This window comes from Asterias amurensis, chromosome 21, assembly GCF_032118995.1.
Source record: "Asterias amurensis chromosome 21, ASM3211899v1".
Lineage (NCBI taxonomy): Eukaryota > Metazoa > Echinodermata > Asteroidea > Forcipulatida > Asteriidae > Asterias > Asterias amurensis.
Genome location: NC_092668.1, coordinates 10,292,491 through 10,306,751, shown reverse-complemented (window position 1 = coordinate 10,306,751; position 14,261 = coordinate 10,292,491). Strand labels below are relative to the sequence as shown.

At 37.8% G+C, this 14,261-nt stretch overlaps 1 protein-coding gene across 1 annotated transcript; it reads right to left on the bottom strand.

Moving 5' to 3' along the window:
* Positions 1 to 149: 149 nt before the first annotated feature.
* Positions 150 to 13,913, bottom strand: LOC139953145 (uncharacterized). The gene is made up of 14 exons (XM_071952566.1): positions 13,772 to 13,913; positions 13,429 to 13,617; positions 12,596 to 12,799; positions 11,640 to 11,735; positions 11,025 to 11,114; positions 10,324 to 10,416; positions 9,546 to 9,668; positions 8,803 to 8,985; positions 7,349 to 7,531; positions 6,840 to 6,983; positions 6,497 to 6,685; positions 5,333 to 5,527; positions 3,819 to 3,911; positions 150 to 980 (listed from the first exon to the last, which is right to left on the bottom strand). Exons 1-14 carry the CDS (start codon positions 13,893 to 13,895, stop codon positions 970 to 972), a joined length of 1,917 nt encoding a protein of 638 aa, XP_071808667.1. The 5' UTR covers positions 13,896 to 13,913; the 3' UTR covers positions 150 to 969.
* Between the last annotated feature and the right edge of the window lie 348 nt (positions 13,914 to 14,261).

The following is a 14,261-nucleotide window of genomic DNA, read 5'->3' as shown; positions in this document are numbered from 1 at the left end:
TTGTGTCTTCTGTACTCTGTTTTGCTTGCTCATTGAGAAGTCAATATCTTATGAACCCCTTGCAACAATGATACACGTGGCTGCCATCTGCTGTGCTCACAATTCTTTTGAGTCAAACTGCTTCAAACGACAATGGTTTTTATTTATAACACGCAGGGACTTGCTAAACCTAAATGGCCGCAGCGTCAACATTATTGTGATGATGCAGTCAGGTGAATAATAACAATTTGCCCTTTTCCCCTCCCTCAGAATCAATGTTACTTGAACCATTTAGCCCGGTCCCCATGATAGGAAGACCTCTTGTGTACCCTTTTTCAGTTCTGTTCCTGATCTCCATAATTAAGTGAATATGAAATCAGATTACAATTTTGAAGGTCATATATGCACGACTCGCAGACCATGGGACATTTATTGTCATGCCCTTGGTGTCAGCGCTATTTTGGGATTGGGACATGCCCCCCCCCCCACATTCCCTTTCCCCTTCCCAACTCCAACCTATATTTTGTTTCCCTGATGGCTGAAACTACATTTAATTCCTAATTAATCAAGCAAGATGTCTGATTTCCAGGTTGTTTTTTCACAGCAAAAAGGGTAATTAAGTTGTCTGAAAAAGTCTTGTCTCGCCCAATTTCTATCCCGAAATATTGTCATGTTACTCAAAAGAAGTGTCTTATAACTATAACAGACCCCAAGATAGTCTTCAAATGGTAAAATAATCTAGTCTCGAAACAATGCACGTTAAATAAAGAACGAGAGTCATAAAGCCAAAAATTCATAAAATCAAGTGAGATACTGAATTAAAACAACCCTTCCGCATAGAAAGTTTTTGAATGTGTACATTTACAAATGTATTTGAATGAAACAAAAAGAAGAACAAAAACTGCAATCAATGGATGAGCGTTGTCTTGTTAAATCTTCATCAAACAATCATGATGTCTGAAGTCTTCGACTGGATAAGGACTCATTGTTTCAATGTATCACTGTAATGAAAAACAAAGAATAACAAGATTCATTGAGGAATAATAATGAGTTTAACATCTCTATTGATGAGTTTAATGTTAACAACTTGGAGACCGTTTAGTTAGACATTACTCTGAAATTTTACTTTGTGCGCATGTTTCCAAAAGAGTTGTGGAAAGGTTGAGGAATGAATGGTCCAAGTATGCTAGATGACGTCAGGGTTAATGATTTTGTTAGGTGCCCCCATCTCTAGGATACACATGGGCCAATATCTGGGCCACTTATATTACCCATATGGGTTAATATATTGGCCATGGGGTACCCTATGTGGAAGTGGAAGTGTCGTGGCCGAGCGGTTAAGAGCACCAACTCAAACTCTGGTGTTTTTGATCAGCAGAGTGTGGGTTCGAATCCCAAGCCGTGATCGTCCTTCGGATGGGACGTAAAGCTATTGGTCCCATGTGTTGTGTAACGCATGTTTTCGGAAAGAGAAGGGGTTCGCCCCGGTGCTCCTGGCTGTGGCTGCTGTATGCGCCGTAGCACCTTGTAAACACTTACAAGAATTAATTGGGACTCAATATTCATCACTGCAGTTATCTTTCTGAAAATTTGTATATACTCGGCGCCATGAGTACCTTGTTTGGTAGATACGTGCGCTGTATAGACTTTGATGTTATATTATTATAACTATATGGGCCACATAAGGGCCCCCACTGGATCCTGCACCCTAGATTAATATGGCCCCTGTATGGGTTTGCCCACACATCCCCTATGGGATACATCAGGGGCCCATCTTGGGAAAAACAAACCTGGGTAAACCCATATGGGCCTGCCTCTGATTCGTATGGGCCACATGGGCCAATGTGAGGGGTTCATGTGGGTGGCACACATATAGGGCCTATTTGGGGGAAAACCTTGGGTTAACCCATTTTGGCCTACCTGGGATTATTATGGGCAATCTGGGCCCATGTGTAGGGTTCATTTGGGTGGAGCACATAATGGGGACCAATATGGGACAAAACCCCTGGGTTAATCCATTTGGGCTCACCTGGGATTCGTATGGGCAATCTGGGCCAATGTGAGGGGTTCATGTGTGTGGAGCACATCAATATGGGAGCCAATGTGGGCTAGCCCAGATAGCGTTATAGTTTTTAAAAAACAACATATAATGTTGCAGGTTAGTCTATATGAAAATTTAAATTTATAGTTAATACTGTTTTTGGTTTTTACCCATATACACCGACGTGTGTTGGCACCGCATACTCGGCACTTACCCGAGTAAGTAACATGTTCAACACCATACAGGAGACTAGTCCTTTTTAATATGGAGTTTATAATGCTTTCCCACAATGCATGTACTATATTTAGCCCTGAAACTGAAGGTTTGGACGATGATCACGGATAACAGTTTTTTCAATAAAAACAGATTATTTTAATTAGCATGCTTCAAAGACAACGTCTTATTGTTGAATATCATACAAAACAACAACAACTTTAAAAAGCTAAACTTCACTAAATCATTGTAAAAATTATGAAAACAAATATTTCAATACAATGTCGCTCAAAATATATGAATTTTGTCCGTATGGGTGTGCCCACGTCTTACCCATATCGTACCCTTATGGGTAACTGCATATTCTACCTCAAGCTTGCAAAGATCATTCATTTGCGATAACCAAATAAACCTTTTCAAATCACTGACCACAAGAGATAGCCTTATTTTGGTATTTTCATGTTTGGAAAAATAAAATTAAAGGAAAAACAAAAAAAATTGATTACAAAAAGATTAACAAAATTTTAAAAAAACTATAGACTTAAGAACACATCTGCTAAACCAAACAAATTTTATCAAAGCAATGATATCAACGCCCTAATGGCCGCGGTCCCCCACGGCTGAGCTGAGGTCTTTCTTTTAATCATCTTGGCCCAGGTCTTTCCAATATGACTCCGGTATGCCTTTCTGCACATACATGTATGGGTCCTTCCATTACTATTTCCCTTTACTCATTAGTCCTTTGCTTACTCAGCCACTTATGTGAATGCCCACATGTTCGTCACATTATACCGATGCGGGCTTTGCATTATTCTGCCAATATGGGCTAGTCCATGTTTTCCCCATGTGGAACCCATACGGGTTAATGCATATACCTCCCATTATTATGGGATTGCCCACAGTTTTCCCAAAATAATGATACCCTAAATGATGCCTATTTGCCCGAACTGGCTAGCCCATGCGTTCCCCAAATGATACCCATATATGGGTCACTGCATATATTTTGCCCACAGTTTTTTCCAAAAGAAACCCTGTGCCAGTGCCTACTGCCCATACAGGCTAGTCCATGCTTTTCCCTCTTATGATACCCATATGGGCTACTGCTTATTCTGCCCACATGGGCAACTCCATATTCTGCCCATAATGGGATTGACCACCTGTTACCCCCTTTTATAAAAAATATTGATGAATAAAAAACCATTAATAACTGTATACCCATAGGGGCCTTATGAATTCTGCCCATATGAGATTGCCAATATGTTCCTGATATAATACCCATTTATGAGTCACTCGATATATTTTGCCAATATGGTCTAGCCCATATAGGCCCCATAACGGGAATATTCCCATAACCCACACCCATATGGGCACCCGTTAGAATGGCTCACAGGAATAAATTATTTCTTGCTGAATTACAAATAGATGTATAAGCTGTGGCATTTTGTCGGAAAAACATATATTTCAATTCAAAAGGTTGTATCTTCTGCATTTTACTCCTTTCTAACTTCTTTCCAACTTAAGGCTTACATTTCATATAAAAAAAAACCACTGTTATGTTGTCATTTAGAGTAAAAGAAAGACTCACTTTTGTCACCTACTGAATGCTCCATAACTATTGGTTGTTCGCTATCTTCTTGTTCATCCACTAGTTGTTCATTGTCAACTGGTTGTTCAATAACTGCAAAATATGCAATATGCCTTAGAATGACTTTAGAAATCAAGGAGGCAAAACTGTTTTATTGATAACAACAATGATAAGAGCAGTACAAGCAGTTATCTTTAGAAGAAAAGCAAATAGGGTTGGCGAAAAAGGATGTCTTTTCGGAAAAAAATGGCTTTGAAGACCCTAATAATATAAACACTATTACTTTGCCACAAATTTGCGAAGCAAGTGCTAGCCTTGCTCAAGGCAGTCGAATGATTCACTCCGAGAAAAGACCGCCACTGTATAAAAACCACCCGTATTCACTGTGCGTAACATCGCACGACACAATGCCCCTGTACACTATCCGCATGTGTTGAAGCCACTGACCTCATTACTACAATAAGCGAAGAGTTCCCACGGTCAGCTCATTAACATAATGCCCGCGAAAGATGAGACATGTCTACATCACACACCACCACCGAGGACGCTCAGCAAGCATGATAGGTGTGCGTGATTGGCCGTCAAAATGAATAATTCATCTGCCTCACATCCTGTGTTGTCTGATAGGTCTGACGAAAGATATACATATTCATGGCTGCATACTAGCATATCCGAGAACCCCCCCAGTTTTTTCCACTATTGGAAATTTTTCAATACAACACATTAAACCCGGAAGTTACAGACCCGACAAGGCTGTCGGCCTGACGGCCTCTGAATGCGGTTAGTGGTACGAGTGCAGATGACTTGTGTGCACAGCAGTCGTACGATGCAACAGTGTGTATACGGGTGGGTCATGCGGTGTGATGGCACGCACCACGCACACGCTAAACGGGTGGGTTTACAGTGGCGTCTTTTCGGAGCGAATAATGCGACTGCCTTGAGCAAGGCTAAGCAAGTGCAAGGGATATGTTTTTGTGAAAATATTGATTCACCTTTTCTACAATTTGTTGTTAAACGTCAAACACATTGGTCTTTGCCGACTTTGGTTTGCCTGCTCTTGGTGTCCCCAAGTGGATGATGTGCCCCACCTATTTTCCCTTCTTTTTTTTTTCACTTTGACATTAAAACAATAGAATTGGTATCTGGGAACTGTTTTTAGCCCAGTCACAAATAAAACCAAGCTGTGGCATTTATGTCACAAAAGCGTGAAATTCCCTTGTCTCGGGTTTTGCAGTTTGATTTGTAAACTTGACACTTTTTCATCAGCACCATAGGGCAGGTGTTTGGCGTTTCATATCTTTTCATTCCAACTTGAAGAGAACGCGTAATAGCAATTTTATTTTACTGTTATTGGAAAGATGCACACTTTCTTTCCAGCAACCATTATAAACGGTGTCTGCTCGTGCTCCCTTTAACTCACTGTGAGTGATGCAACGAAACATGTTCATGAAAAGAGAGATAGGGGTTATTGGTTTTATGATTCCATTCATGTTGAACCTCATGCAAAGCTTTACCTTGTGACATTGTACAGTGGCAAGATTCATTGTCACAATCCATTAGTTTAAACTCTGCATTATAGTTGTATGCCTTGCAAGAATCACACCAGTCTAAGAAGCACCTGGGACATATCAACCCAGGCTGTGGTGGTGGGGGAATTGGACACGCAGGTTCCGCACACCTCCCCCAAAAGTTTGTTGGGCAGAATGTATCTGAAAAGAAACATTAAGATGACAACCTCAGTATCAAAGAGCGACCTATACTCAGCAAAATAATAGACCATTTCGTGTTAAGACGAGTTAATGGGACTTTTCTTAAAGGCAGTGGACACTATTGGTAATTACTCAAAAAATAATTTGGCACAAAACCTTTCTTGTTGACGAGTAATGGTGAGAAGTTGATGGTATAAAACATTATGAAAAACGGCTCCCTCTGCAGTGCCATAGTTTTCAAGACCAAGTAATTTTCCACGAATTTGATTTCAAGACCTCAGATTTAGAACTTGAGGTCTCGAAATCAACCATCTAAACGCACACAACTTCGTGTGACAAGGGTTATTTTTCTTTCATTATTATCTCCCAACTTCGACAACCGATTGAGCTCAAATTTTCACAGATTTGCTATTTTATGCACATGTTGAGATACAATAACTGTGAAGGCTATGACAATTACCAATAGTGTCCACTGCCTTTAAGTTTTAATAAAGGTCAACTTCACAAAACCTAGGAAAGGTTGAATGCCTCCCAACTTCCATGGCATCGACACTACACCATGCAGTCCCAACTGAATTTGTGTTCTAAAATATGTATGTACACCCATGCAGACAACACGTTTATAGCTATCCGCTCTAATTTATTTAAGGGGTTAATGCTTTTGGGGGACAATGAAGGAAGGCAGCAGCTAGCTTTACAAGAAGAGAAATTGTTTTCAAACAGGTAAAACTTGTGTGATACATTCAATGACGGAGACGTCTCGAGGAAATATCACTTCACCTGGCTTGTCCTCACCCAACTGTTAGGAAGGGTTAGTCTAGCATTAAACATTGATGAATATACTAATAACATCTTGAAGATGGGCCTAAAGTAAAGAGGGTTTTTTAACTCTCAAACTTTTGAAAAATTAAACTTAATATAACTCAATTTTTATGCTTTTAAGTGAATTGTTCCACTCTTGCGTCTTACCACTTTTCACAGGGTTGTTTCCACAGTCCACCTTGTTACCATTGCAGTTGTAGAAGACAGTGTGGCATTTTCCACAGTGACTGATCTTACATTTAGCACCAGGGTGGTTCTCACATGTTGCTCTCTGGCACAAGTCATCTGGACAGTCTAGTTGCAATGTATTGACTTCATCACCGCAAGCTGATATTGCTGTACAGAGAATGCAAAAAAGTTATGACTCTTTACAATTGCCATCAATTTAAACATTTATTTGTTAAAGCTGTTTATTCTGAGACTTTCGCACTGTCTCTGCGTAGCTTTCAGATATCAACAACATTGGTTGACGTTAATAGGCAAGACTTACGCTCTTCACACACAAAACCATTAGGACCATAATCCCGAGGGCAGCACTCTTCTGGTTGGACAATCCATCGGCAGAACATAGGAAGAACGCCTTCTGGAGGATCTTTGCAGGGACCCATTTCTTCACATTTGTTCTTGAAGCCCTCTACAAAAGAAGAACGAGAATTAAAAAACATTACATCATCGGTCCTGAAGTACAATGGAAAATTAAAAAAAAAACATTAGCCTATATTGATTGATACATACAAAAGTATGCTTATTACCTTGAAGAAAAAAAGCATGAAAAGAATTGCAAAAATATGATCTGTGTTCCCCAGTTGTGAAAATAAAGGTTGAACATTGTTTGATGCAGACACAAAACTGAAATTATACTCTTAAAATAGAATTAGTTTTTGTCCACACTTATTAAAGTATTCAGTCAACTACCATCTGACAAGCTCATGTTTATATTAACAACTTTGGAACATGTACATCTCAATCAATAAGATACTGATAAAAACTATCACTTGCCAATAGAGCAATCCTTGATCTCGTTGTTGTATTTATCATGGAATATCTCAGGAAGACCGCACTTTATGCTACAGTAAGTGGAATGACAAATAGCGTCTGGATATGCTTTACAATGTTGCCCGTATGCACAAGGAGGTGAAATACAAGACATGGAATCTGGTAGTGGTGGACAGGTGATCAAATCTGTAAACAAATCAACAAAACACTTTAAAAACAACAACTAGGGCCTATTTAAACTGCACCAAACTTAAAGACACATGGACACTTTTGGTCATTGTTAAAGACCAGTCCTGTCACTTGGTGTATCTCAACAATTGCATATAATAACAAACCTGTGAAAATTTGAGCTCAATTGGTCATCGTAGTTGCGAGATAATGAAAGAATAACTCCATTGTCACACAAACTTATGTGCTTTCAGATGCTTGATTTCGAGACCTCATTTCGGAGCCATTTCCAAAACACAATGTTTTATACAATCAACCTCTCCTCATTACTCGTAACCGAGTAAGGTTTTATGCTCATAACTATTTTGAGTAATTACCAATAGTGTCAGCGGCCTTTAACCAGAAAGAACTCTTAAAGCACATAATTATTTACAATAGAGTGGTAAATTATATAAATGAAACACACAGAAAACATTCCACTTGACTGGGCTATGTGTCCTGCAAGAAAACAAAGCTATTTAATACCACATGCAAGGAGCCTTGTCTATCTTATTAGCTTTATTTCTTAACTTTTTACTGGTCCATCTATTAGGTGTAGAATTTGAAAGCAAATTGTCATAAAGAATACTCAGACTGCAACTAAACCATATATAGGTTTTCGGTTTCGGAAAATGAGCAGCCAATTTAACCACCAAGCTATTCTATTTCGCACAAAATCGAATGCTACTCATCAAAAGGGTCATTCGATTTCGTTTGGGATTAGTCAAATGTAATGTTGCGTCATTCGAATTAACAAAATAATCATTCAATTTAAAAATTCATTAAAGCAGCATTCAAATTCATAGACGCTTCTTGAGGCGTGTGTGTCACGAAAAAGAATGACGCTACGCTAAATTGAACAGAGTGCTAAAGAAATTCGACTCGACCCAAAACGTAATTGAATGGCCGAATTCTGAATTTGAAACGCGGTAACAACTGGAGAGGCATGGGAATGAAATTGACTGCTCATTTGTCGAATTTGACCTATAGTATGTAAAAACAAAAGTCATAAAATGGACTGCAGTTCTAAGACCATAATTTGTCTCAGAACTGAGTTGCACTGATACCTCAAAATACTTGGGCTCTATTTATATGGTCTAGAGTCATCTTTTCCCCTAGATACTTAGTCATTTCATTTTTGTTACACCAAAAAACTGTAGAAAGCAGACATAAAAACATAAAAACCAAAACAAATTGGGGTTGCTGTTGAAAGAAATTTTAGAATTCAGTTTGCTTCAACAGAAACTTACCGGAAAAATCCTTGTTGCATTCCTCAATGGCTGTGCCCCCATCATCAAAGAACTTGGTAAAGCATCCTCCACAACGACTGATGATACATTTAGCTTCAGGGTGACTCTCGCAAGTTGCCTTCAAACACAGATCATCAGGACAGGATTCTGGGACACTCACAGCAATAGGGCAATCAGAAAGAGCTGAAAAATACCACAAACAAAAAATAGTAACAAAAATAAAATATAAAAACATTAATGGCATTTACAAGTTCTTATGTGGTTTATATTGGGTGAACAGACACTTCCTCTCTTCTTACTGAAATATAACAGTTGAGCAGTTAGACCTTGGTATTGAATGCCACATCATTGATAGGCTGCCCCTTAGGTGGAGCAAGGTTAAATCTTTCACACTTTGTCACAACTGTTAAAAGGTTTCAATGTTGTAGCGCCATGAGCATCACTGCAAGACGGACATGACCATAAATGCATGACGAACCTAGTAGTTTTGTTATTATTATTATATTGGTTCTAGTGCAAGCTGTTTTTACTTTATTACCCAAAACGGGATAAACTTCCTAATTTTTAAAGAACTTGAGGCCCATCTCGGTTTTTAATACTTCTGGCAAGTTACCATTCGGTTGTATAGCAGAGAGACTTTGTCCAACCTTTTATTCATGACAATCATCAACAAGGTGTTCTAACAAAGGCCTTATGTAAGGGGAGAAAAAAGAAAATCACACAAGAGTATGACGAAAACTTACGTTCTTCACACACTATACCATCAGGTCCAAAATTCTTAGCACAACATTCCCCTGGTAAAACAATCCATCGGCACAGAGGGGGAAGCGCGAGTAATGGCGATATGCAACTCACAGCTGCACAGTCTAGCATGGTAGAGGGATAATATAGAAAAAGGTTAGAATAACACAATTAATTGGACAATTGATGCTGTCTGTCGGCTTAAATTCTAAATTAAAAAATAATGATGAAAGCATGCACTACAAAAAGAAAAGACGGTTGCCAAATTTGATGGGTTTTAAATTTGTTTTAACAAAATAACTTCAGAACTTTGCTTTTTGATACTTCAAAACAATCCAAAAGAGAGTTCTTCCACGATATAATTTTGATCGCAATTAATTTGCAAAAACAGAGAATTCTTTTTGTGAAAGCATCAATCCTTGTGATGCATTTTCTTTTTGGTTGGGGGGGGGTTTTGGTCCAACATTGCTGGAAAGAGTTTTGTTTTTGCACACTTTGGTTGGGTTTGGTGTGCCCCAAGGCGTTTAAATGGTCTGCCCATGCAACTAATGTTCTTTCTAATTTTTGCCCTTGGCCCATAACACAATAGTTTTGGCCTACGGGAAGAGATTATTTCCCTGGTGTCAATTAAGTTAAGTCTCAGAACAAAAGTTTTGCAACTTCTGGATTTTTCCAACTTAAAGCGAATATTTCACTACTATGAGGAGAAAGACTCTGCCGAGGTAACAACACAAAGGCCATTAACTTTAAGTTTCTCGTATCTTTGTTATTTTTACTCACTTTGTTCAGCTACTGTATGTTCGATAACTAACGGTGGTTCAACACCTGCTTGTTCATCCACTAGTTGTTCAGTATCAACTGGTTGTTCAATACCTACCATTAGAAATCAAGGAGGAAAATATGTTTTATTAATAATAATAATGATAAAAGCAGTACAATCAGTTATCATGAGAAGAAAGCAAAGAGGGTTTAGAACAAGGATTTCTTTTCCAAAAGGAAACTTGGCTTTGAAGACTTAACTCATATTCAAATGAGGGTTTGGTATGTTGTAAGTTCTAACATAATTTTATTTGATGTCTTCGTTTAGCTCATGCTTAGTTTTGTGTTACAGTTCCAAACACTATTCTTTTGCCACAAGTTTGCAAAGCTAGTGCAAGGGGTATATTTTTATGAGAATATTAATGTAATTTTTTACAATAAAAAAAACAAAAAAAACTCAATAATACTTTTCTAATCGATTGGTTTTTATTAGATCTGACCCACCAATGCTTGACCGAGTTTGGTTTTCCTAACTTTAGGATGAGTTTGATGTCCCCAAGAGGATTGTGTGCCCCAACTAATGTTTCCAACTTAAGGCTAATATTTCATTAATACACTGGGTTTAGGTGTGGTGTGTTGTCATTTAGACTATGAGAAAGATGCTGTTATATAAACATGATGTCGTTTACACTGAGTTTCTCACACATTTGATTTCTACTTACTTTGTTCACCTACTGAATGTTCAATAACTAACGGTTGTTCACTCTCAACTAATTGTTCAGTTTCAACTGGTTGTTCAATACCTGCCATATCTGCAATATTTAGAATATCAGAATGACTTAAAAATCAAGGAGGCAAAGATGTTTTATCAATAATGATGAAAGTAGTTCAAGCAGTTATTTTGAAGAAAAAGGCAAAGAGGGAATTGACAAAAAGGATGTCTGTTCGGAAACAATAACTTGGCATTGAAGACTTGTAAGTTCTTCCATAATTTCATTTGACGTCTTCGTTTAGCTCATGTTTAGTTTTGTGTTTTACAGTGCCAAACACTATTCTTTTGCCACAAGTTGGCAGAGCTATAGTGCAAGGGGTATGTTTTTGAGAGAACATTGATGTATTTTTTCTACAAATCTTTTGATAACCCTCAATAACACTTCTCTTATCGATTGGTTTTTATTACAACTGATTCACCAGTGCTTGACGGAGTTTGGTTTTCCTACTTTTTGGATGAGTTTGGTGTGCCCTACTGGATTGTGTACACCACAACGAGAAAGATGCTGTTTTATAAACATGATGTCGTTAACACTGACTTTCTTGCATCTTTGATTTCTACTCACTTTGTTTATCTACTGAATGTTCCATAACTATTGGTGGTTCACTATCTTCTTGTTCACTAACCACTGGTTGTTCAATATCAGCTGGTTGTTCAGTACCTGCAAAATATACAATATTTAGAATATCACAATGACTTAGAAATCAAGGAGGCAAAGATGTTTTATCAGTAATGATGAAAGTAGTTCAAGCAGTTATTGCGAGAAGAAAAGCAAAGACAAAAAGGACTTCAAAGACTTTTTTTTATATTCAAAAGAGACATGAATATGTTTTCTTCCAAACTTTCATTTGATGTCTAAGCTCAAGTGTTGTGTTTGTACAGTTCCTAAACACCTTTCTTTTGCCACAAATTTGAAAAGCTAGTGCAGAGGATTAGTTTTTGTGCATATGTTGATGCATTTTTCTTCAATTTATTTTAATCCTCAATAACACCACTAATTAATTGTTTTTTTGTTAGGTCTGACCCACAAATGCTTGGCCGAGTTTGATCTGCCTTCTCTATGGATGGGATTTGTGTTCAAAAGAGAATTATGTGCCCCACCTTCTTTTCAATCTATTTTTCCGCTTTGCCATTAAAGCAAAAGTATTTACAACTGGGACTTGTTTCTAGCTAAATCTTGGCATTTATGCCACAATAGCATGAAATTCCTTGGCTTTGGGTTCTGCAGCTTAGTCTTTAAACTCAAAACACTTTTTTTTACACAACAATAAGGTACCCAGGTGTTTGGCATTCCAGATCTTTTCATTCCACCTTGAAGACAATGCATAATTAAGAGCACCCTTGTTTTATTTTACTGCTATTGGAAAGATGCACACCTCTTCTTTCCAAAACCATTGTAAACTTTGTCTGCTCGTGCTCCCTTTCACTCACTGTAACTGTTGCGACTGAACTTATTTATGAGAACAAGACAAGCGGGTATTTTCTGTATTAATCATGTTGAACCTCATTTTAAAGCTTTACCTTTAATTAACATTGTACATTTGCAAGATTCTTTGTCACAATCCATTAGTTTAAACTCTGCATCAAAGTTATATGCCTTGCAAGAATCACACCAGTCCAAGAAGCACCTGGGACATATCAATATCAACCCAGGCAGAGGTAGTATGGGGATGGGACACGCAGGTTCTGAACAACGCCCCCATTCATTTCGTGGGCAGTATGTATCTGAAAAGAAGTATTAAGATCAGAATCAAGTTATTTTGAAACCATGTAGTTCTGGTCTTCAGAGTAAAGTGACCTGAAAGATATGACCCCGAGGTCAATTTCACTGACCCAGTTCATACACAGTCATTTTTTTTTTTGATTAATCACTTCTGGTTTTAAGTTTAATTTAACTCTAGAAATCTTTTTAAAAACAAATGCCCCTTCCTAAAAAAAAAAATGTTTTCACTTTTATGAAGTCTTGTATTTGAGCCTACCTAATGGCCTACCCAAGTTTCTGTTACAATTTGGTTGAAACAACTGCATTGTTTTAAAAAACAACTAAAACTAAAATTAATAAATTAAAACTATGAGTCAATGTTGTCTTTTTGAAATGCTTTTCACAAAGCTGTATGCAACATAGTTGAAACACCAAAATTTCAAAAAGCCACCTAATAAATAATTTAACAGACTAGGGGTCGATTTCATAAAGAGATTAGGACATGTCTTATCTTGGGACTGGTTACTACATGTAGTACATGTATACAAATGTTGACTTTTCGAGTGCTATGGTTAAAACTCTGACTTAATAATGTATACATGTAACTCAATTTTTGTGCTCTAAAGTGCATGTTACCACCCTTGTGTCTTACCACTTTCCACAGGGTTGTTTCCACAGTCCACCTTGTTACCATCGTTGTCGTAGAAGACAGTGTGGCATTTTCCACAGTGACTGATCTTACATTTAGCACCAGGGTGGTTCTCACATGTTGCTCTCTGGCACAAGTTATCTGGACAATCTAGTTGCACTGTATTGACTCCATCACCGCAAGCTGATATTGCTGTACAGAGAATGCAAACAAGTTATGACTCTTTACAATTGCCATCAATTTAAACATTTATTTGTTAAAGGTATTTGTTCTGAGACTATCCCACTGTCTCTGCGCAGCTTTAAGATATCAACAGTCTTGGTTGATGTGAATGGGCAAGACTTACGCTCTTCACACACAAAACCATTAGGACCAAAATCCCAAGGGCAGCATTCTTCTGGTTGGACAATCCATCGGCAGAGAGAGTTAGCAGGAAGAACGCCTGCTGGGGGATCTTCGCAGGGACCCATTTCTTCACATTTGTTCTTGAAGCCCTCTACAAAAGAAGACCGAGAATTAAAAAACATTACATCATCGGTCCTGAAGTACATTTGGAAAATTAAAAAAAAAACATTAGCCTATATTGATTTACAAAAGTATTAATAAGCTTTAAAAAAAGCATTGTAAGAATCAAGAAAATGTGATCTGTGTTCCCCAGTTGTGAAAATAACTGTTTTTTGTCTAAGTTAACATGAGATTGTTTATTTTTGGGGATGATAGAGACTGTTGATTATTATTTGTTGCAGACACAAAACTGGAAATAAACTCTGACAAAAATTTAGGTTTTTTCCACACTTTTAAAGCAATCAGTCAACTACCATGACAAGCTCATATGT